Below are 21,417 nucleotides of genomic sequence, written 5' to 3' on the forward strand. Positions count from 1 at the left end.
GTCTGCTGCAGATCATACACGAAATTCCTCTTGAGGAGCCTCAGCAGGACATACAGGTATGTGCAGCCAAGTGTGGGATCATGGCCTGACATGTCTAAATGAAGTTTTGATCCAGGTAAACAAGACCCTGTACCTGCCAGAGGCTCTCGTAGTGCTCAAAGGGTTTCCTCCCCATCTCTCCCACTTTGCAGAACTTAAAAAAAATGAAGTTTTAACAAAGGTTTTCTCCAGAGCAAGCACTGTGAGCCAGAGGAGTAGAATTTGTTGCTCTTTTGGCATTAGTTAGAGGCTGCATAAAGTGTATTCACTGCTGCTGCTAAAAAATAAAACACCATTCTGTATTTTGTGTATGGTCTCTGTGTACACACTCGCCTACACTCTGTAAAGAGTTTTGTTTATGGCCAGAAAACAATTTTTCAAAGTTTCCTTCAAGAACAAGACCAAAATCTGTTGTGCTGTTTTGGGACACTCTCAAAAATTCAGGCTTTTAGCTGAAGCATAAAGAAACCCAACACCAGTGTTCAGAAAGCAAAAACAAACAGGAAAAATTTTCTCAATGGTTAGAAATAAAAAGCTCCATCAGCATCAGAGCTGTTGTATTCAGGGCTCATGAATTTCTGCAGAAAGGCTGGAAATTGAAGAGCAGCCCTGCTGTGGATGAAGAGGGTGTTGTTGGCCTGGGACAACAGCTGTGACAGGTGCAAACAGACTGTGACGGTGACAACGCTGAGACTTCCTGCTCTGGGGACACACGCACATGCACAGGGCACACACACAGCCCTTGGCAGCCAAGGGAGAAGGCACGGATCTGCTGCTGTTCCTGGGCACCTGCTTATCTTCTGCTGGGGTCAAGGAGCAGCCTGGTGAGCAGGCAGGAGGGGCAGAGTGTGCCCGGCTGACCTGGGGATGGCTTCGGCAGGGGTGGCATCCCTCATGGCACTGCCAAGAATTGGGGATGCAGGGAATGTGCTGCTTCCCCAGCCCACTCTGACAGGATGGAGCTGCTATACCCAGCTTCTGGGAGGGGCTGTGGGACCAGGGCTTTGGGAAAGGCAAACTGTGGTGAAGTGCCGGCAGTAAATGTTGTTTCAACAGTTCAAATGAGGGAAATTGTGTTATAAATAATTTAGATGATTGATTTAAGATTTTAATCCTGGGGCCTAAGTGGGTAATGGCCATAAGGAGAGGAGGACGGAGGGAGGAAGAGGAAGTGAAGGAAGACCAAAATTAGGCCCAGATTTGCAAAACCGTGCACAAGTATGTGTGTCTCAGCTGTACACACGTTTCCAAATGTCATCTGTGGTCTCAGGTTCAAGTTCAAGTTCAGGTAGGCTTCAGCCTAAGTCTTGGGTGAGCCTTTTTTTTTTCTTCCTTCAGTACTGGGACCTTCAAAGCTCATTTTAAAATGAAAGATCAGGTGTTCCCTTCCTGCCCTTGCATTTCTGGAGTAGAAATCTTCGAGTACAGAGAAGGATAATGAACACTCAGCCATGTTTGCATTCCTGTCTATCATGAAAATGTATTCTCTGCTACAGAACTAATACACTTTGCACTGGGAAATATTTGTGGCTGTCAGCACTGGGGTTTAAGAGCATCACTAATTACTCCCCTGATTTAGAACTGATATTTTCAACGAGTGTGGGATCAAGAGCCACCATTATAAATGTTAGTTTTGTGAGACAGAAAAAGTTATTTTTATGTATGTACTTATTTTTATGTAGCAGAAAATAAACTTATTTTTTTAGTGGTAGATAACTGAGTGAATAAATACAGGTACATGCATGTGTAAATGAAGGAAACCGACTGCATATCTACGTAGGCACAACACACATACCAAGTGAAGATGGGAAAGGAGATATTGTAAAGACCACAGTACCCTGAAACAGACTACCACGCACTTCAAAAAGATATTTCTTTCCATAATTTTAATGGCGAAAATAGTGTGTGAATGTTCAGGACCGTTTCCAAACTACTCCCTAGACGTGAAATAATTTTGATAATCTTAGGCACAACATAGAGAAGGAAGGGTAAGGCCAGGGTCGGAGACGATGGCTCTCCCTCAGCAGCTCTTTCCCCCTCCCCCTGTGCAAATTCTCTTGGATTAAAATGGCAGAGGGAGGCGGGGAGTGGCTGGAGACAGTTTGGCTGATACGAGATAACCGCTGCTAGTCAAATGGCACTTTTAATTGCCCGGGCCAATAAAAAAAAACTTGCTACAGAAGTTAATTTGAATGAAAATAGCAGACACACCCCACAAGCTGCTTTCCATGACCGCGCATTGTGCTGCCTCAGCCTGATGTACAGTTCGAGTAGCAAATAACAGCGAGCGGTCTGGATAGACTTTGGTTGCCCATTTTAGCTACGGCGGGGCTGGATGCCCCCTTTTCCCCACCCAGCAGTGCTCCCCCTCGCCGCGCGGGTTTTCCCGGCTGGAGCCTCGTGTGCCGAGGGAAGGGAACGCGGTGCCGCTGCCCCTTTTGTTCCCCCGCTCGCTGCCGGGTCACGCCGGGGAAGGCACGGAGCGTGGGACGCGGCCGCCCCGCCGGGAGGGCTCCGTGCCGGCTCCGCCTCCGGGGCCGCGTGGAGAGCCGGGCGCGCCGCCGGGAATGCGGGGCGCGGGATCTGTTGCACGGCCGGGCCCTGAGCCCGGATCCCGGCTCGGTACAAGAGCCCCGGCAGGCCCAGGGGCAACCAGGGAGTTTCTTGAGGGGACCTGGGGCGCCGCCCGGTGCGAGGGCGGCTCCCGGGCACCGTGCGAGACCCTCGAGGGCGGCTCTGCCCCGGGGGCAGCTGGCAGCGCCCAGCTGACGAGGCTGCACCGGGGCCCCGTCCGTGCGGTGCCCGCTCTCCGGCTGGCTGCTGGCGCTCCCCCGGGTCTCTCCGACCCCGGCACTGTCCCACACTCTCGGCACCGCTTCGGTCGGGCCGCCCCCATCTCTCCTCAGGCCACTCCTGGCCGCCGGGACCCCGTCCCCTCGTCGGACTCTAGCCGCTGCTGCTGGCGGGAGCCGTCCCGAACGAGCCAAGCACAGACCCCAGACCCTGCCCGGCTCGGCTTCCCTCGGGCAACTGAGCTTTGTATGGAATCCCATTCAAACCACGCCGTAACCTTCCGCCAGAGGGGAGGCGGGTGGGTGGGGGGGGCAAAGTAGTCCCTCGCCATGCTCCTCCCGGGTCCGAGTTCCCGGCGGGGCGGCGGAACCGGGGCCGAGCCGGGGGAGCGGCCGGGGAGGGGCTCCCCGGTGGGGGGTGCGGCCCCGCCTCCCGCCCGCTCCGCTCGGAGCAGAGGAGCGCGGAGCAGAGGTATCGCTGGGCGGAGAGATCGCGGAGCCCGCACACACACGGCCGGCGGTCCGCCTCCACCGCGCCCAGCGAACGGAAGCGCCGGGCCGCCGCGATGGACAGGCGGCGCCGGCCAATGGGCGGGCGGGATGGCCTCCCAAAATGTAGGTTTGGCCAATGGGAAGGGGCAGGAGCGGGGGGAGGCGGGGCTGGCCGCGGGCAGCAGCGCAGGTTGAGCGGAGTCCCAGCGCAGGGCTGGGATGAGCCTCAAAGTTCGGGGCGATCGCGGTGGGGGATGTAGCAGCGCCGCCACCGCCGCGCACCGGCCCGCCCGCCCCGGCTCCCGCCCGCCCTTGGCGCCTCCCACAGCCCCCCCCCCCGCAGTTTTTAAACTCTGATCTCCCCCCCCCCCCCCCTTCTTCTCCACACCCCCCCCTCCCCTTCCTCCCCTAAATGCCAGCCATGATCGAGAAGGGCCCGGAGGTCTCGGGGAAACGGCGGGGCAGGAACCAGAACGCCGCCGGGGCGAATAATAACAACAACGGCGGCAGCAAAAGTTTATCCGCCGCCCCCAACGGCAACAGCAGCGTGAACTCCTGGGAGGAGGGGAGCTCGGGGTCGTCCAGCGATGAGGAGCACGGTGAGGAGCGGGTGCGGGGTGGTTTTTTTTTTTAGGGGGGGGCTTAGGGGCCGCTCGGGCCCACGCGGGTAACGCTTCTCCCTCTGCCTCCCTCAGCTGGCGGCGGAATGAGGGTCGGGCCGCAGTACCAGGCGGTGGTCCCTGATTTCGACCCCGGTAAGTCTTTATTATATTTTAAGGGGGGCAACTCCTCCCCCTCATCCAGTGCTTTGGACCCCTCCCGATGAGCGGGGGTACTCCCCCGCCGCCTCCCCCGGGTTCCGCTCATCGGGTCCAAAAATAATCTCTCCTTAATTCCAGTCTCAAACACCCAGAGCAAGAACAAGGACCCCCCCCCCCCCCCCCTTTCCTCCCCCCTTCCCCAGCGCACACGGTTGATAAAAGAAGTCTCGATGCTTTCCAGAGGGCGCTTTGCAGGCAGGGAGGAACAGGGAAGCTGGCAGGACTGGAGGAGGCAGGAGATGGCAGTTGGGTGGGTTTTTTTTTTTCTTCTTCTTTCTTTCTTTCTTTTCTTCTTTTTTTTTTCTTTTGTTCGGATTTTTTTTGTTTGTTTTTCTTTCTTTTTTTGTTTGTTCTACCCTCTCATAAACTCGTGTTTCTGTGGCCTCAGTGATAGGGGTGGAACTAGAAGACATCAAGTTATAATTATAATTTTTTTTCGAAGGTATTTAGAAGTGACTTAGGTCTGTATTTTAATTTTCTCTCTTCCTAAGAAGCTGGTTGCCTCTGTCCTCCAAAAGAAAAAAATAATTGTTTCGTGTTCCAGCTATTCTGCTGCGGTTCTTTGTAAGCTAATTTAAAGTGGTATGGAAGCAAATTTTGAGCAAACAAAGGAATTGGGGCTGTGCTGAAAGGCAGGTGCTGGAAGCACTGTTGTACTGATGTATCTCCGTGTATAGAAAGACAGGCTGTTGACCTCTTTAGTTTGAAATCTAAGCTTTTTTTTTTTTCTTTTTTTTTTTGTATTGTTCCTTTGTAAGTGCAGGTTGTAGCTAGTGAAAACCCTCCTTCTGTTTGGAGATCCTAGCGTTTGGAGTTGTCCCTTTGCCCAGCCCAAACTTAATTGAATCCTCTGCACCTCTCACACTAAAACAAAAAGAATGGTGTGGAAAGCCACAGTGTCTCCTTATCGAATAATCCTGAGAGTTGCTATTGTGTGGACTCAGGAAGAAGATTTATCGTGGGTCATCCTCAGACTGTGCACTAATGTTTGATGCCTTTTTTGTTATTAAATATATATGTCTGTTCCTAACTGTTAAGGTCTCGGGGGGGGGGAGGTCAAAGAGGATTTTTTTTTCTTAAGTTCATTATTACTTGTATTCATTTACAGAATAATTTTTCCCCACTCCTTTCCCCCTTCTTTTTCTTGACAAAATAAGATACAAGGGAGGTCCATTTCTTGTTTGACCAGGAGGAAAAAGGGGGCGGACAGGGGGGAGGAGGAGGAGGAGGAGAAGGGAGGGGGAGCTGTTAGCTAGGCAGCAGTTGACACTGGTTTTCAATCTGTAGGTCAAACGCAGCATTTCTGTAACACACGACGTGCATCACACTGACTTATCAGCCACGTATCACAACAATACTTGGGCTTTTTGGTCACTCTGGTGAATTATGCTCTTTTGAGCAATCCATTTATCTAACATAATAGATGGAGGGGGAAAAAAATATTGTGAGCCGCTTCCTCACCGTTGTGTACTGAGATGTACATTGTTCTGGTTTAAACTTATAGACATACAGTGACCTATACAAAGGTTACTGCTTTCTGTGCTGTGTGGAGTGGAAGGGAGGGGGAAGTGTGTGATGTGAAGAAACAAATTTTTTTCTGAGTAATCTGTACCCTAACACGGGATCAGCAGGTGATTGTGTTTGAGTACATAGTGTAATACAGAAAGCTCATAGTAGGTTCACCCAAAGTAAATGATCAGTCTTCTGATGACCTGAATGGACATCAGATCTTTCTTTACTGGCCTCTGGGTTTTTTTTTTCTGTTTCTGGAAAGTATACCTTTTCGTTAAGAAGTTTGGGGTGAACTTTTGTCTGCTTATGTATGGAAAAGTTTGTTTCCTGTCTTGTGGAATTACCCAGGAATCATTTTGCAATGCCACGTTGTTCCCTGAGTTTTGTCATCTCTTCTTGGTCCTAAAGGCTAAAAGCCACATTAAGTTCATTTGTTATGTCTCTTCTGTTTCCCTCTTTAAGAAACAAAATCCTAAATAAGCCTAACATGCTGCACTAAGACCTTTTGACTAAAACTGTTAAATTCTCCTGTCTCACTGGTAACATCAAAAGTTAGATTGAAATAATGTTATCAGAGTGCAGAGATACTGTGTCTATCTCTCACTAAAAATTTTGGTGACTGGTTGACCAAAGGATCCTAAAGCCTGGAAGTTGTTTGTTGTTGAGTTGTGGAGGCTTTCTCCTTCAGGTTAGCTGGCTGGTAAAATGTGGAGTGCTCATGCTGCTCTGACTGAGGGGAAAATAACACAGACCAGGCCTTGTGTGTATTTGTTTTTTTTAAACTTAATGTTCAGTTGTACCTTGGGTTTGGCTGAGGTGTATCTGTAACTGCTTATTCTTACATCAGCATTTTACGTGGGAGTTCCTCTGTCCCCATGCAGAGGGGCAGAGAAAGCATTTAATTTTGTTTCACTTCTCAGCCACATGTGAGCTGCTGCAAAGAGTGGTGAAATTAGGAAAATTTTGAAAGGTCTGAAATCCTTTTCTGTGCAGCTGCAGTAGAAAAGAGAGGTAGAGCAAGGCAGTAGTGGGATGTTGATCTGAGTATCATGAATTAAATAGTCAGAGAAGAGCAAAAAACTATTGCATGGTATGGCCTGTAAGTGAAGAGAGTGTTCTCAGTGGTTGTGTAAGTTTAGGAAGTGAAGGGACTTCATCACCTTTTTGTTAGCATGGAGAAGGGTAGAAAGTTCTTGTCTCTCCCTTGTTTTACCAGAGTATGGGGAAAAGGGTTAAGGGTTGTGCAGCTTTGTTTTTACTTTTTCCTTGGAACCAGAAAATGACAAGTTCACACTCTGAATTAAAATACCTTGGTGTAAGTTTGTAATATTCCTTGCGGCTAAAACTTGCTGTGGCAGTGGCCAAGGAAGGGCCTGATGTGATTCTTTGACTGCAAAAATGCTCATGGCTGGAATCCTATGTAGGAGGTGGTTCTTACTCACAGCTCCTTTAGTAAATCTCTTTACGGTGGCAAGGCCTATTCCATGAGCTGGCAGAGCTTGTAGGTTCTTCACTAAATTTAATGTTGCTATCCTTTTTACCCATCCCAATCTCCCCATATTTTGGGAAAGTACATTCTCACCACATTGATCCCACTTCTCTTATTATCTCAAAATCTTACAGGTCTGTTACTATTGTTACAGTACTTAACACCTTTATTATTATTTGCATAATATGAGTAGCTGTGCAGTAATGACAAGGCTTTTGCAGAGGCAGTGTGTGTATTAAACAAGCCAGTTCAACTTGGGAGAAGAATAGGCAAAACTTCTTGGGCTGAAAATCCCATGCCAGAGCTCACTAGACTCAGTAAAACTTGCACTTCAGCTATGCTTCACTGTGTGGCCTTGAGTTCACAGATGTAATATGAAAAATTGCTATTGTGTCTGCTATTTCTTCTCTTATTAGAGCTCAGAATCAATTATTTGCCAGCCCAAAATTGTGTGTGTTAAACAAAGGCTGATATTGGTAGGTCAGCATTTCTTGTGAGTTCTGAAACTGAGACACGGAAGGTTTTGGAGAGGCAAACTATTATGGTTCTTTTAATCCATACAAATGAAACCCACATGCCTTGTTAATAGGAAAACTTAGTGGAAGGAAACATTGTCTATCCTAAAGCTGAATAAAAATCTTTCATATGGGGAAGCACTGATACTGTACTTGACCGTTTTATTTGTTGCTTATTAATTTATGCTATTGGAACTCTGAAAATAGGAGGAAGAAAACATTAGTGAGCACTTTAACACAGCCAGTGAATTTCACTAAAGATTAAAGCTTCCATAATTTTGAGGAGTGTTAAATAACTCCCTGAAGAGAACAGTTATTCCAAAATTTTTACTTATATTGAAGGCAGATGAACTTTTTTTTTCTCCTTGGTAGCATTACAACTTTAGATTTCCTTATTTGTTGCAATGGCAGTAAAAATACAAGCCACATCTTGCGTCTTTGGACATTGGTTGTGTTGGTCATCTTTGGAAAGCAGCTTCTGGGGCTCTTTCCAGTAGAAACAGATGAGGAAAAGCAGGTTTGACTCAACAGCGTCTTGTGGAACTGCAAATTTGGGATGTATGTCAGCTGGTAGACTTCAATCCCTTACTTGCAATGTTGCTGTCTTCCCAGTTTTTTGGTTTCATACTGTAACAGTTAAAGTAAGTAAAAATGGTGGAAGGAAATCCACCTGTAGTGCTTTCACCCCTTGGTTCAGAAAAGCCTTTTGGTAGGTGCTCACTGCCAGAATGCCACTAATCCTTGAGGAGCTTGTTCTCTGCTTCACACTGTTAGCTGCACTGTGTGCTCCTGCACAAACTGTTGGTATTCCCAGGCCTTCGTTTGTGATGAAGACTGTGTTATTTCAGCATTGCCAGAAAATGAAGGGGGGAAAAAAAGAAACCAGCAACCCTTTTCACTATAGTGAGAAACCCTGCCAGTGTAGTTGTGTCTAAGAAAAGTTTTAAAAAAAGCCCCAAGATAAGAGACAGCAGAGACTCTCTGGAGTGCCTGATCACTGTATGGAAGTGGTGGCGTGGCCATGTGCTAGGGGAGGGAGCTAATACATCCATCCAACTCTGGCTGTTAAAACGTGCCTACCCTCTGCCTATTTAGGTTCAAAGGTTGAAAGTATAATATTGGGGCAGCCCATGGGTGTCTGGTTCCCCTAGAACTGTTATATTTCTCTGGTGGTTGTAAAGGCCATGTTTTATTAGGTTGTATCATCAGCTACTTCATGGGGTTCTGGGCAGAGGCACCTATTGACTTACACAATCAGAACTGTAACCCTTTAACAAGAGGTTGTTATAAGCCCCTTTATGACTTACATTTGACAAGTCCAGCTCCCAGCCTTCTTGTTCTGGTTCTTTCTTGGCAGCTAGTCCTGTGCCTCACAGTCCTAATAGTTTGCAAGTAGTCTGAGTACCCAGTGGGTGTAGAGAAAATGGTGTTTTGATGAATGGACTCATAAGAAAAGGGATGAGAAAAAAAATAAAAAAGTGCTTTTTAGGTGACACTTTGGGATCTCCATCTAAGCAAGTGGAAAATTCAAAACCCAACTCCTGAAACTGGAAATACCAGTATCTTGGAAAGCTGTCTCATATCTTCAAATGGCTGTGCCTTAAACTCAACAGGCTGGAACTCCCTTAGTGCAACAGTCCCTTTGGAAAAGAAGGATGAATTAAGAGGGTGTTTGATCTAATCAGCAATACCAAACCATAATGTACTAATGCCCAGGGTGTTTGGACTGACAGAGGCTGCCTGGTGTCTTGGTAAACCACACACACCTTGGGTCTTCCACTGTTGTTTGAGGAGATGTACATCATCCCCAACAAGGGTGTGTTTTCAGAATTAGGTGGTGGAAAATTTAGGTACTGCAGGTTTTCCCTTAAACTCTGGTGGGAGAAGAGGAGCTTTTCCTCCCAGTTGTAGTCAGCTCAGTGCCATACTTCCTCATGGGCTATATTTGTCTTGCCCTCCTTCTCAGAGGTCACAGGCTCTGTGAATGTGCTGTAGTGCAGAGCAGATGAGAAGGTCCTGGACAGGCGCTCCACCAGAAACTGTTGCCAAACCCTTGGGTTTTTGTTTTAACTCTGTAGGAATTTAGGTACAGTTGAAGGGTCAGACTGGTGTCCAGTAGCCCTGTGGAAGCGGGAAGGTAACTCCTACCATCTCCTTACTGGGCTGGCAACTCTGCTGGTGTGTGGGTGAGTCTGTCTCATCTTTTTCTGTCATTGGTATGTACTGCTGGTCCAGTCACCAGGGCAGGAAAGGCTGAAATCCTGCTACTACAGAGTGAAGCTGACTTGAAGATGCTGACACTTCAGCTTATCCTCTGTTTTTAAAATTCACCCTGGAGAAAAAGATGAGTAGTGGTCAAGTTGGAAACTTTATTATCCATACCTCTGACACCTCAGCAGCAGTACAGCTGTTGATTTGGTGTCATATCTTTTTCACCTGTGGGCTGCTTGCCTGAAGGGAGACCATTGTTAAGCCTACATTGCTCAGCAGTCAGCTTTCACCCAGCCTGTTCACTTGTCCTGTGAAGGGGTGCAGAGGTGCTCTAGTGGTGAGCACAGCTCCCACTCAAACATGTTTCAAGGCACAGTTTTGGAGCTTTCTCATTATTCAAATAGCACCGAGAACATCCTTCTCAAACCTTAATGCTGTTGTAAACAAACAAATCTCTGTGTAGCCAAAGCCTGTGGCTTCCTTCCCTGCCTGGCACATGCAGTGTTTGTATGTGGAGGTAATAGCTGTCTCATGTACTGACAAATGTATTAATGGCTGGACTGGAATTAATACTAGGTAGAGTGACTGCTTTGTTCTTCATAGCTGGTTCCTGCTGCTTAATGAGGTGCTCTTAAAACTCTTGTTTTCAGTCCTGGTTAGGTCTGTGACTTGGCCAAGTGAAGGCTTAGAGCTCCCTGTGATTAGTCATTATAATTAGCTCGGAAATCTTTGCCTCTGTGATCAAGGCGCCTTGTATAATGCGGCTTATAGTGGGCTCTAGCCCTGTCACATACCTTCAGAGTAGTATGGATGACAGTGCTCTGCTGGATACGTATGTATTTAGCTGTGTTGTAACTTTAATATACAATTCCTTCTTATGTGCCAGGCAGGTAAATCTGAAGTAACTGCCTCCTCAGGAAAGCGTCGTTAGTGCTAGTCCCCGCTTCCCTCACACAGGGCAATTTCTGGCTGTGGCCAAGGCTTGCCTTACCCTTACCAAGTGTAAGGTAAGATTGAGACATGGTGACTAGTAGCTGAGTAAAGAGAGCAAATAAAAAAGAAAACTTTGGCGTAGTTAGAGCATGCCTCTTTCCTAGGAAGTCTGTACCTCTTTATGTACTGGGTGACCTTGTCTTTTGAGGCTTCGACTTGGCAGCGTAACAAGATGAGCAATCCCACATCAGGTGTTTAAACTTGAAACAGCAGTTTAAAATTCAGTTCTTGAAAATACAAAGTTGATTTGTAAGCTAAACCTGATCTTAAAAAGCACTTTTTAAGGAGTGCTAGATTAGGTGTCTCTTTCTTTAAAATTTAGAAGCTTTTAATTTATTGTTCCATATGAAAGTTTTGATGACTTTGTGCTTTCTGAAAGTGCAAGAGGATGTGTTCAGCCTTAGTGAAGGCAGTGAAAGTTTCTGTAACATACTGGAGAACTGGGCTGCCTTTGTGCTCCTTACATTGTTTTGAAATGCAGCTGGTTGTGATGAGACTGGCTTTAAGTATTGTATGTCCAACTCAATAAATTTGCTGTACTTTTCATGTAAGGTTTTGAGATGAAACAAGTGAGTTTAACCTACCTTTCCAAGTATCTTGAAAAATTCAGCTTTATGCAGCAGCTTGCTCTTTGAATTTCATAAAGGAAGTACTGGTAAATGTTGCCTCTCCAGGGGGAGGAGGCTGCAGTAGTATGATAAAATTGCAAAAATCTACTCTCATGAGGCAATTCTAGTCTATTTTTCCCCCTTCAGCCGTCTCCTTCTATCGTGCAGGTATGTCTAGGGGACATCAGTAGGGTCTCATAGGTACTCTGTGTGTGTAACTAGGTGTGTCCCTGGAAAAATATTCCCTGGCTCTTTTACGGGCAGGAGTTGAAGGTTGTGATTTTTTTGTCCTTAAAGTTATTTAATCTTTCTTGCTCCCTCCCCTAACTTTATGCTTTTCACCTGGATGGATTTCACAAATATTAACCTGAGAGCTTGTTTTTGCAGTGCAGTTGTCTAATTAGAGGAGTCTAACCATGTGGCTGTCTATTGCAGTTTTTCAGTTCTGCTCTCTGTAGGTATCTGGGATAACCTGTCATGATAGCATGTGCATGTACTTTTAGACAACTGGATGTTTTACCAGGTTGGGCTTTAGTTCAAAGAGAGACTTTGATTTGGATGTTTGGTATTGAAAATAATTATTAGTGTATACGACCTTGAATCGGTGTCCTTCTAGACTTTGTAACCCTAGTGTGAAAGCACAGCATAACAAATGTGTAATCATAGTTGTGGCTTCTGGGTTCAAAAATCCCTAAGGAATATGTGTAAACAAGGCTTGCATGCAGGGGTACAATGCCTGCTGGTCCCTGGAGAGGGTACAGAGAGATTCTAGTTCTACCAGGGGGCTTGGGGATAGATAAAGACTAAGAAAAACCTCTCTTGAGTAGGAAATCACCTTCTCTCTGGAAGAACTGAATTGACAGGACTGGGAAAATCTGGTCTACATAACAGCAGTGCTTTTGTTGCAATGCTTTACGTGCAGCTTGTATTGAAATGCAGGGAGATTTTTTCTCTTTCCTCTGACTTCCCACCTTCTTTGGGTGTCCAAACTCATGCCCTGTTCTCATCAGTAACACTGGTCTGAGTTTTGGCCCTGTGTAGATGGTGATGGGGAATTTTTCACCTCCTCCCCACCCCGTGTTGAGAGCCCGCTGCCCCATGTAGCAGGTGCTGTTGGCTGGAGTTGTGCATAGTTCTGCGTTTAGGTTGCTGACAGCTGTGTGAGAAGCTAAAAGTGTCACATCTGTAACCCAGGCTTTTTTGTTCTAAAGAATGTAAAATGATCAGTGATACCAGTGTGCACATCTATTCCTTTGGCTGTTGTCTCTCCATCCTTAGGAGGGAGCTGGTATAGGTGCTTCTGGGAGGAGTAAAGGACTGTGAAGGCAGGCAGGCATACCAGGTGTAGCATTTGTACTTTCTTGGTACTGTTTTCTGTCTGGGAATCTTAAAGATGTCCCTCCTGGGACCCTTGTGCTGATTTGTGCAGCTGCTACCATACTGTTCATGACAGTAGCCATGGGAACACAAGTAGGATGATACAAGTTTAAAACTAACTTGTTGCTAGGCAGACCCAGCTCAATGTGTGTGGATTAAGTAGTCTTAACAACAACAAAAAAACCCACTCCAGATATTCTGCTGCTTCTGTGGGGGAAGACATTTGGCCTCACCCCTAACTCTGGGTCTTTCTTTAGGCTGGCAGAATAAACTAGCCCAGAAGAGTCCCCTGACACCAGCCAGCCTTGGGGAAACCCCTCTTGTACATCTGAATCATGAGTAGGTGGTGGCTGGGGGGGCAGCAGATGCAGAAGGTAGGTTTTGACACAACCTTTTCTAAAAAATCAAGTGCTGTGAGGTAAAGCCATGTGCCTCCCAATGCAAAACTGTTGTGCCACTCAGTCGAAAAGTTTTAGCTTGCATTAAAATAGGTACTGCTACAAGTGACATACACTCTAAACAAAGGTCATGGGCTTAAAATATCACAAGATTGCTTCTAAACTCTGGCTGTAAAAACTTAGAATTATGACTAAGGCAAGGTAAACACCTTCAAAAATTGCACTGCTTTTGCACCCTGTTAGCGTAGGTGCTCTCTGTGCTTCATGAACTGGTGTAGACCTTTTAACTTGTTGATAAGTTGTTTTGTCCCAAGCTTGTGTTTTGGCATTTTATGCTCAAGAAACAAGAGCAGTCTGTTCCCTCATGTTATTTTTGTTGTTGATGTCTGACAAAGGATGTATGGCACATTATAGGGGCCCAAAGGGAACTGGAGACCCAAACTTTAAGGGAATGATGGCCCCTGTATGCTTTTTGAGGGCTGAGCTCCAGCATTCTTTGTCCCTGCAGCTGTTGGCTTCCTGTATCACAGCAGTAATTAGTTATGCTCTGGCCATTGGTTTAAACGGATCTTTTTTATTTTATAAACATTTGCTGTGCCGTAACTGTCATTCCTGTTGGAATAAGGCCATTTATAGAGATGCTCCCAATTACCACCTGCTCCTTTTCTTTCTTAGCAAAATACACTCTTACCTAATTTAACCTCCCACAGCAATTGCTTTGAAGTTGTTTTCTCTTTGCATCTTGGCTCACTGCTATACCTTTTCCCTCTGACCACCCTAACAAACAGTTAGTTTTTTTGCAGTTGTCCTTGTTTGTCCTTCCAAAAATTACCTGCTTCTGGGGGAGAAAGCCTACTTGCTTGGTTTGTCCTAAACATTTCTGTAGTCAACTCTTACAAGAAAAGATTTCTTTCCTTTAGTATGTCTCAGCCCTTTTTTTAGTTTCCTAAGTGCTACTTGTGGTTCTCCAACTTTCGTTAGAGTTTTAGTACAGTTTATGAATTCTGTCCACCCTCTTACTAACCCAGCCCTGCTTGGATTTCTCTGCTCTTCTCTGTGCTCCCAACTCCTCTTTCTTGGTACTTTGTTCATCCAGGAGAGACACCCATGTCTGAGCTTCATTGTAGTTGTATTGTTCCAAGTTCCCCCTTAGACTGGAAGAAAGTGGTCATGACTTTTATTTTGTTACAATTTTGCTCTGTAAGAGGGGAAGATACAGCAGAACTCTGTCCCTTAGCCTCTTTTACAACTTGCATCCTTCTCCGGACATGGTATCTGCCTACTTTTCAAGCATTTGTGTAGCAGTGACGTTTTTGCTTTTTTGGGCTCCTTAAGGCTTTTGTTTCATCAGTGGAGAATTTCTGCCTCAGCTTCTCCTGTGGAAGCCACTTGTTCTTGTAGGAGCAAATGCTCCCCCCCACTTTAGTTGGTGGAGCATCTGTCTCTTTGGCCAGTCGTGTCACTCTTCTGAACTGTTGCTGCTGTGATCAAACAGGTATGTGAGAGAGGTGAGAGGGTTGATCTTTCCTTCAGCCAGGGCTGCCCTGGGAACAGGCTGAGTGCTTGTCTGGAGCCTTGAGCTGGCCCCTGCCTGCTGGGCACAGAGGCTGAATTGCTGAGAGTAGCTCTGAAGCCTGTCCTATGAATTTGGAGAGAGAGGGGAGGTCTCCTTGCCCATTTTGTGAATAAAGCAAACCTTGAGGTTGCTGGCTGACTCAAATCTGCAAACAGTGTGGACATGCAGGAGCTTCTCTCTGCTGTAGTCTCAGCCTTGGGCTCCTTGTTGTGTGTGCTGAGGGGAGGCTCGGAGGGTATAGCTGGATATCATCTGAAGTTCTCATCACCTCTCTTCTCCTCTTAGGCTTTATGCAAGTATCAAATAACTTGGGAGAAAGGCTTGCTGGTGGGAACTTGGTGGTGGAAGGATGATTTTTCAGAGCTGTCCTCTGGATTTCAGCCCAAGAGCTGAGTTGCTTGGCAAATAATTTCTTCCTATGTGTACTGGCTCTGAGAAGTGGGTCTGCTCTGTGGGAAACTGCTGCATTGTGCTCTAGCTCTTTCTGGTTTTTGGGTGGGTTTTTATTCCTCTTGGTTTGGTTTTTGAGATGATTCTCCCCCAAGATTTGCCTGGGATTGTGAGTGCAGGGGATCAGTTTATTTTCTTGGGCATTTTCAAGTGAAACAGCAAGCTGTCCTCCACACACCGGTCAGGTGCAGTCCTTGTGGTGCAAACAGGGCAGGCACAAATCCAGCCATTCTGCCAGCAGGCTGAAAATTGGCAAGAGTTTAGGAGTGTATTTGTAGATTTGGGTGAAAAATTACTTTTTCTACTGAAACAGATGCAAAGATGATTGTAGTTGGGAGGTCTTGTAGTTTGCTGTGGTGCATCTAGTGACTGGGGAACATCCAAGTGCTGGTGCAGAGTGGATATGGCAATCTGAGACTGACCACTACTGGTTTGAAAGGAGGGACGTAGATTGAGCAGACATTTATAAATGCTAAAGCTATTTTAAAATGTGTGTGTGAGTAGTTATGTTAGGCAGATTCATGTTGTTTATTGTACTCATCTTGCTGAAGTTATTTTGAAGGATGGAGGAGAAATAAAGACAACTTCTTGAAGCCCTAGTAATATTTTTAGAGATCATAAAAGCAAATAAATGAGCTGTTGGAGAGTTAGACTTGGGAGCAGTCCTTGTTGCTCAGACATTTGCTGGGAAAGGGGACTGTTTGATGCCCTCTTGCCTGAGTTCTTGTGGAAGAGGCTCTGGGAGCTCATACCAGGCTCTTCTTTGAAGCAGCCACCTCCGAGCTCTGTTCGGTGGAATGCTGTCCTGTCTGGTTATCGCTCCCTCTGCTGTGGCCACTGTGTTGCCCACAGCAATACCTCCATAGCAGCAGCCACGTCCTTTTGTTTCAGCTGGAGAGAAGGAAACCACTGGGTGCAGTAGCATTGCCTGTGAAATGATTTCAGTATCTGCTGGGCGGGGGGGTAGGAGGAGATGTGATGGGGTCTCTGAGAGATGGATAGGAGAAATCTTTCCAGTGACTATGTAGTTTGCCTGTTAATTCAGGCAGTGGATTTAATTCATGCTGCTGGGACTGGGACAAAGCTTGGAGCAGGTGCACACCCAGAGCCTGCTTAAGTTGGATAGATGCCTGCTGAAATGTTTATCAAACATGAGAATAAAAGGAAAAAGGTTGTATTTAACCTTTTTTTGATGATGCATTTTAAAAATAGCTTATGTTTCTAAAGTCAGCAGCAGTTACAACCAGGGTTTGAAAAATGGACTTGGCACTTGCAAGCCACAGTGGGAAACACCTGTGCCGCAATACGCCCTGCAGCAGGAAGGGCTGCCAGGGTCGGGTGCTGCTCCCTTACCCTGGTGCTTGTTGGCTCTTGCAGCAGGGTTCTCCTTGTGTGCTAGGGTTGCCTTTGCACTCTTACTGCTGCTCTGTTCTTACTTATTCATCAGTAGACATAATTTGGCTTGATATCTGTATTTCACTGCTGTAAAAGTGATTCTTAGCCTCTGGAGTAGAAAAGAATGACTCTAGTTACTCTTAGCTCAGTTTTACCCCTGTAAAACTATGGCATGCGGTTGAGGCACTGAAGCTGCATCCAAACTAAGGAAGACACTACTGCACTAATGTGCTAATTTTATACTCTTACTTGGCAGGTTGCCTTTGTAATCAAAGGGCTGGAAATTTTTCAGTTTGAACAAAATGTTCTAAGTAGCTGCGCTCTAGGTGGAAACAGATTTGATACGGGATACTGCCTTCAAAAGAAATCCATCTTTCCATATCTTTCTGTGCATAATCATTCTAACTAAAATTTGCTTTCGTGACTAAGTGAAGCTGTAGCCAAGATCTGAGTAAGGCTTACCTGTGGAGTTTCCTTTGCAGAGGTGTGTCTCATCAATCTCTGCATCTCATGGGAATGGAGGGAAGGGGATGTTTTCAGGAAGTACCTGGAAGCTTTAGGAGTGACAGTTGTAATGAATTTCAGCAGACCTATTCTGTTGCATGTCATTTTCTCCCTGTTTGATTAATAACTATTGTGTGGGCTTGGTGGAGAATTTGGTCAAAACACAAAAGCATTTTTAAACAAGTTTGACAGAGAATGTCCTGGTGAGTTGTACAGTACCTGACACATGGAGATTATGCAGTAGGGAGTAAATATCTGATTCTCATCAATAGTGTAGAAGTAATTAAAAGCATCTTTTGATGCCCTTGGGTTTTTTCCCCTTTGTTTTAGGGAATCAGTGATCACTGACGAGAACATATGTATCCAGATTTACTTTTTCCAACAAAAATGTCCACAGGAACAGAACAATCACAGAACAGTCATATATTTCTAAACTTGTTTGAAATGAAATGCTAACTCAAAGACCATGTTTATGTTACTGGAAAGCTTAAAACAAATGGCAGAATTGCTTTCAGGCTGTATGAAACGTGTCTTTCTGTTGCCTTTGATTTTTTTTTTTAAGTAACTTCCCGTGTTCATGAATCTAATACAGAAATTTCAATACACTATTTTCTAATGAGCCTAAAATTTCTCCTTCTGCAATACTGTAATGAGCGCTGACTGCTAAACCTCATTGCTTTGAGTTTGAGATGAAACAAAACTCTGTGCCATATGTTAAAAGGACAAGCTGACTTGACAATGACAATGTGTTTTATCTTCTGCATTCTGGCAAGATTTTGTAGTCCTGGAGGGCAACTGTAGGGAGAAAGAAATTGGTGAATATTCAAGAATGATATGAGAAGGACTTGTGAGGTCAGCAGAGATGGAAGCTTAAATGTCTGAGATGGGAGGTGGGTAACAGAAAGAAGGAAGAAAACCAAGATCAGCTAGAAAGTGGCAGTGGGCAAAAAAAATTAAAAAAACAACAAACCCTCATGTTTTTTGTGTCCTCTTCTCAAGATACTTGGCTGTTCTTTCTGTTGTTTTGTGATTTGATAGATTCAACATACAGTTCTCAGTTCAGGTGAGTGCAAATCCACTCTTCCTAAACTTTGGAGAATATGGTCTTGAATTGAATTCCTGATATTGGAAGACAGTCAAGCTGGTGGGGTGGTGCTAGAAGGGAAGCTACCTTCATGACAGTATTGAACTGTCTAAAGGCTGCTGTGTCTGATGGCCTGACACCTCCGCATTGAGCTGAGCTGCTGCTTCCGTCTACAGCAGCTCTTCTTGCCTGTGTTAGGGGCTTATGTACGTGGCTGGGTACTGCTCTGGCATCCTGGGCAAAAAGGCAGCTTGCCTGGTGATGAGAGAGCCAAAGCAAGCCTGTCTTTCCTTTCTCTCCTCCCAGGCAAGGAGACTGTGGCATTTTCTGCTCGCATGCCCTCTGCCACACCTGCAGCTGCTCAGGCCATTCAGCTGAAGGTCTTCTTTGCCACGGCTTCTGTTTTGCCCTTTCCAGAAGCAGTGTGCTTACAAGTTGAGGGCTTACATAGTGGGGTACATGTTGTGTTTGGCACGTGCTGTTGCTGCTGTTGCTTGTGATTTCCTGTGACCATCAGCAGAGTGTGATGTCCTCCACAGCACTGTTAACGTGGCCCTGCTGTGCTGGGCTTGGCCACCATGGAGCTGATGACTTGCTTGCCATAACCTGTGATAAAGGGATGTGGGGGGGATTGCAAGTGTGTGTTTCTGCTGTATATTTTACTCTCTGGTTGGTTGTCCTGCCTGTTCTTTGAAGCCAAACAGCATCCCTTTGTACAGCTGTCAGGGCATGGGGACCTCGTGTATGATTACCTGGATTGTGGCACGCTGCTGGAAGTGTGAGCGAGCCAAATGAACTGCTGGCTCTGGGGAATGTGCCTGAGCCAGATGCAGGAAGAGCCAAACACTGTAAGTCACCATGCAGGCCAGCTCTTGGCACGACATTCAGCTGAGTAAAGTTGCAGGACATTTGCTTTGCACGGTCTGGAGTCTGGATTCAGCTCTGAGTGGATTTTCTCAAGTCTTATTACTTCTGTTCAGGCTTGAGTTTTACGGTAGAGGTCCTGTTCTCCACCTCTGTGTTTTACTCCATATGAGTTCTTGGCTAAATACTTGTTTGGGTTAAGGAGCCCTTATGGCTTCCTCTCTTTCCACCTCTAAGCTCCCTTCTTTACAGACGCCTTGCTTCGTCCCTGAGCAGCACAAAGCACTATATCTTTTCGGAGGGGGAAATATTGTCATTACCCTCATTTCTGGATCTCTGAGACGCTCTGACCGGCCTCGTCTAACTCGGATCTTGTGAGTCATGTCAGTTCCTGTTCCCTGTGCTATTTGACAGACCTACCCCTTCTGGAAAACAAGCAATCAGTCACTTGTGCACTGTTCCAATGGCACGTGTTCAGAGCAGGACCCTCCACTGCCATTGGAGTGTCCTTGATGCAGCAGGTGGTTACTCTGGTGCTGAGTTTTGTCAGGTGTCCCCAGAACCCTGTTCAATAAGAACAGGCACTTTGTGCTGGTGCCATTGTTATACAGGCATGAGATCCCTGTTGCACTTGGATCACAGTACAGTTATACCTTGTTGTTTCACAGATGCATTTGTGTCACACAGCTGTAGGATGACAAAGCTCTTCTTGTCAAAACAGATGTTTAAGTGGCTATTTAACTTACCTTGTAGTGAGCTATCTCCATGCAACTACAACTGGGTGGAGCAGGAGTATGGGCTAGCACTGAGGGAAGTGGTGGGAATACTGCCTCCAAATGGCCATAAATAAATAGTCTTTGCTCGTGGCCAAGCACAGCTAGAGCGTTAGTGAAGTGAGCAAGGGAATGAAGTAATGGTCATAGACAGACTCTGGAATGAACTGGACGGGGAAGCTGTCAGCACACCAAAAATGGCCCTTCTGTGTAGATGTCTGACTAATTAGCGGTGATGGGGGAAAGTGCACGTAGGATGCTGGGGTTTGACACAAGCCTCTGAAGGGCTCTTGGGCATATCTGACCACTGCCAGTGGCTTGACTGATCGGAGAAGCTGACTGATAGGTTCCTTCCTGGGTTTAGATGTGTAGGAACAAGAGGTGGGCAGTGGCAAGGGAAAAAAAATAACCTGTTCCCCTCTTGCGGTCATTTGGATTGTCAAGAGTATGAGCTTGTGCTGGGATTGGGGAAAATGAATGCTCTTGCCTGCAGCATTTATGGCTCTTGGTACTTACTTCTGTCCACATAGATGAGCTTGGGACATTTGTGTGCCACAGGAAGAGTAGAAACTGTTCCCGTTCAGGACAGAACTTTCAGGGTACAGTTAATCCAGCCAGTAAGAGGAGTAATTAGCAGCTGCACTCTGCATGTGTGTTCTCCACAGCTAAGCATTCATCAAATTCTTAAGTTTTGTATTCTCTTAGCCCCCAGCTGGGTCACCTCTCTTTTTGCAATGGAGGCTGGAACTTGGATGAATGAGAAATCAGTTGGTAGGTGAGCCAGTGTGGTGTACAGATTGTGTGGTGATGCTTCTTCCCCTTCCTCCTCCTTTTGGCCCAGTGGCTTCAAATCTTGTTCTGAAAAAATATCCTCGAGTTGATTTTTCAAATGGGGCAACCATCAAGTCTTCCCTTAATATGAAAAGGTAAACTTCGTTTAGAGTACTCTGCCCTGCAGTAAAGAACACTGACATCTGAAGGTAAGAGGTGGTGGCAGGGAGAAGACTCCCAAAAGAGCTTGGTTTCATTAAGCAAAGTCACCTAAAATCCTGACATGTGAGAATCATTGCCACTTGGTGGAAATGATGACAGGTGTTTCACCATAGGAAACTCATTGCTTGACTTCCAGTGTGACCTTGGGCAGAAAGCTGAACCTTTTAGCTTTCTCTGTTTTATGTTAAAGCTACCTGTGTTGTTCAGTATGGGGATGAGAATGGAGTGGACAAATGTGTGTGAATGTAGAAACATCAGAGAAGAAAACAACAGCCTGAGAAGAGTTTGTGCTTTATAAGGCAGGGCTGGAATTCCCCCTGTCTGATTTGGTGACAATTAAGATGGAAAGAGATGTCAGTGTTTGTGGTCTGTTGTATTAACAGAATTGATGCATCTGAAGTCTGGTCTGACCACAACAGACTAATTCACGTTCTGGAGGTAGAACAGGAAGAAATGTTCCTTTGTAATCTGTCTTCCAAAAGTCAGAAGTGTTTTTGGCTGCAGGCTAACTAAGGTGCATTAACTATTCCA

At 45.9% G+C, this 21,417-nt stretch overlaps 1 protein-coding gene across 1 annotated transcript in view; it reads left to right on the forward strand.

Moving 5' to 3' along the window:
* Positions 1–3,709: 3,709 nt before the first annotated feature.
* The window catches only part of RCOR1 (REST corepressor 1), an 81,485-nt gene continuing 63,777 nt past the window's right edge, over positions 3,710–21,417 (forward strand). Inside the window, exons 1-2 of the mRNA XM_069018303.1 lie at positions 3,710–3,922; positions 4,019–4,078. Coding sequence (XP_068874404.1) covers positions 3,736–3,922; positions 4,019–4,078 — 247 coding nt within the window. The 5' untranslated portion in view covers positions 3,710–3,735. The remainder of the gene's footprint in view (positions 3,923–4,018; positions 4,079–21,417) is intronic.

Source organism: Aphelocoma coerulescens, chromosome 5, assembly GCF_041296385.1.
Source record: "Aphelocoma coerulescens isolate FSJ_1873_10779 chromosome 5, UR_Acoe_1.0, whole genome shotgun sequence".
In the NCBI taxonomy this organism is placed as follows: Eukaryota; Metazoa; Chordata; class Aves; order Passeriformes; family Corvidae; genus Aphelocoma; species Aphelocoma coerulescens.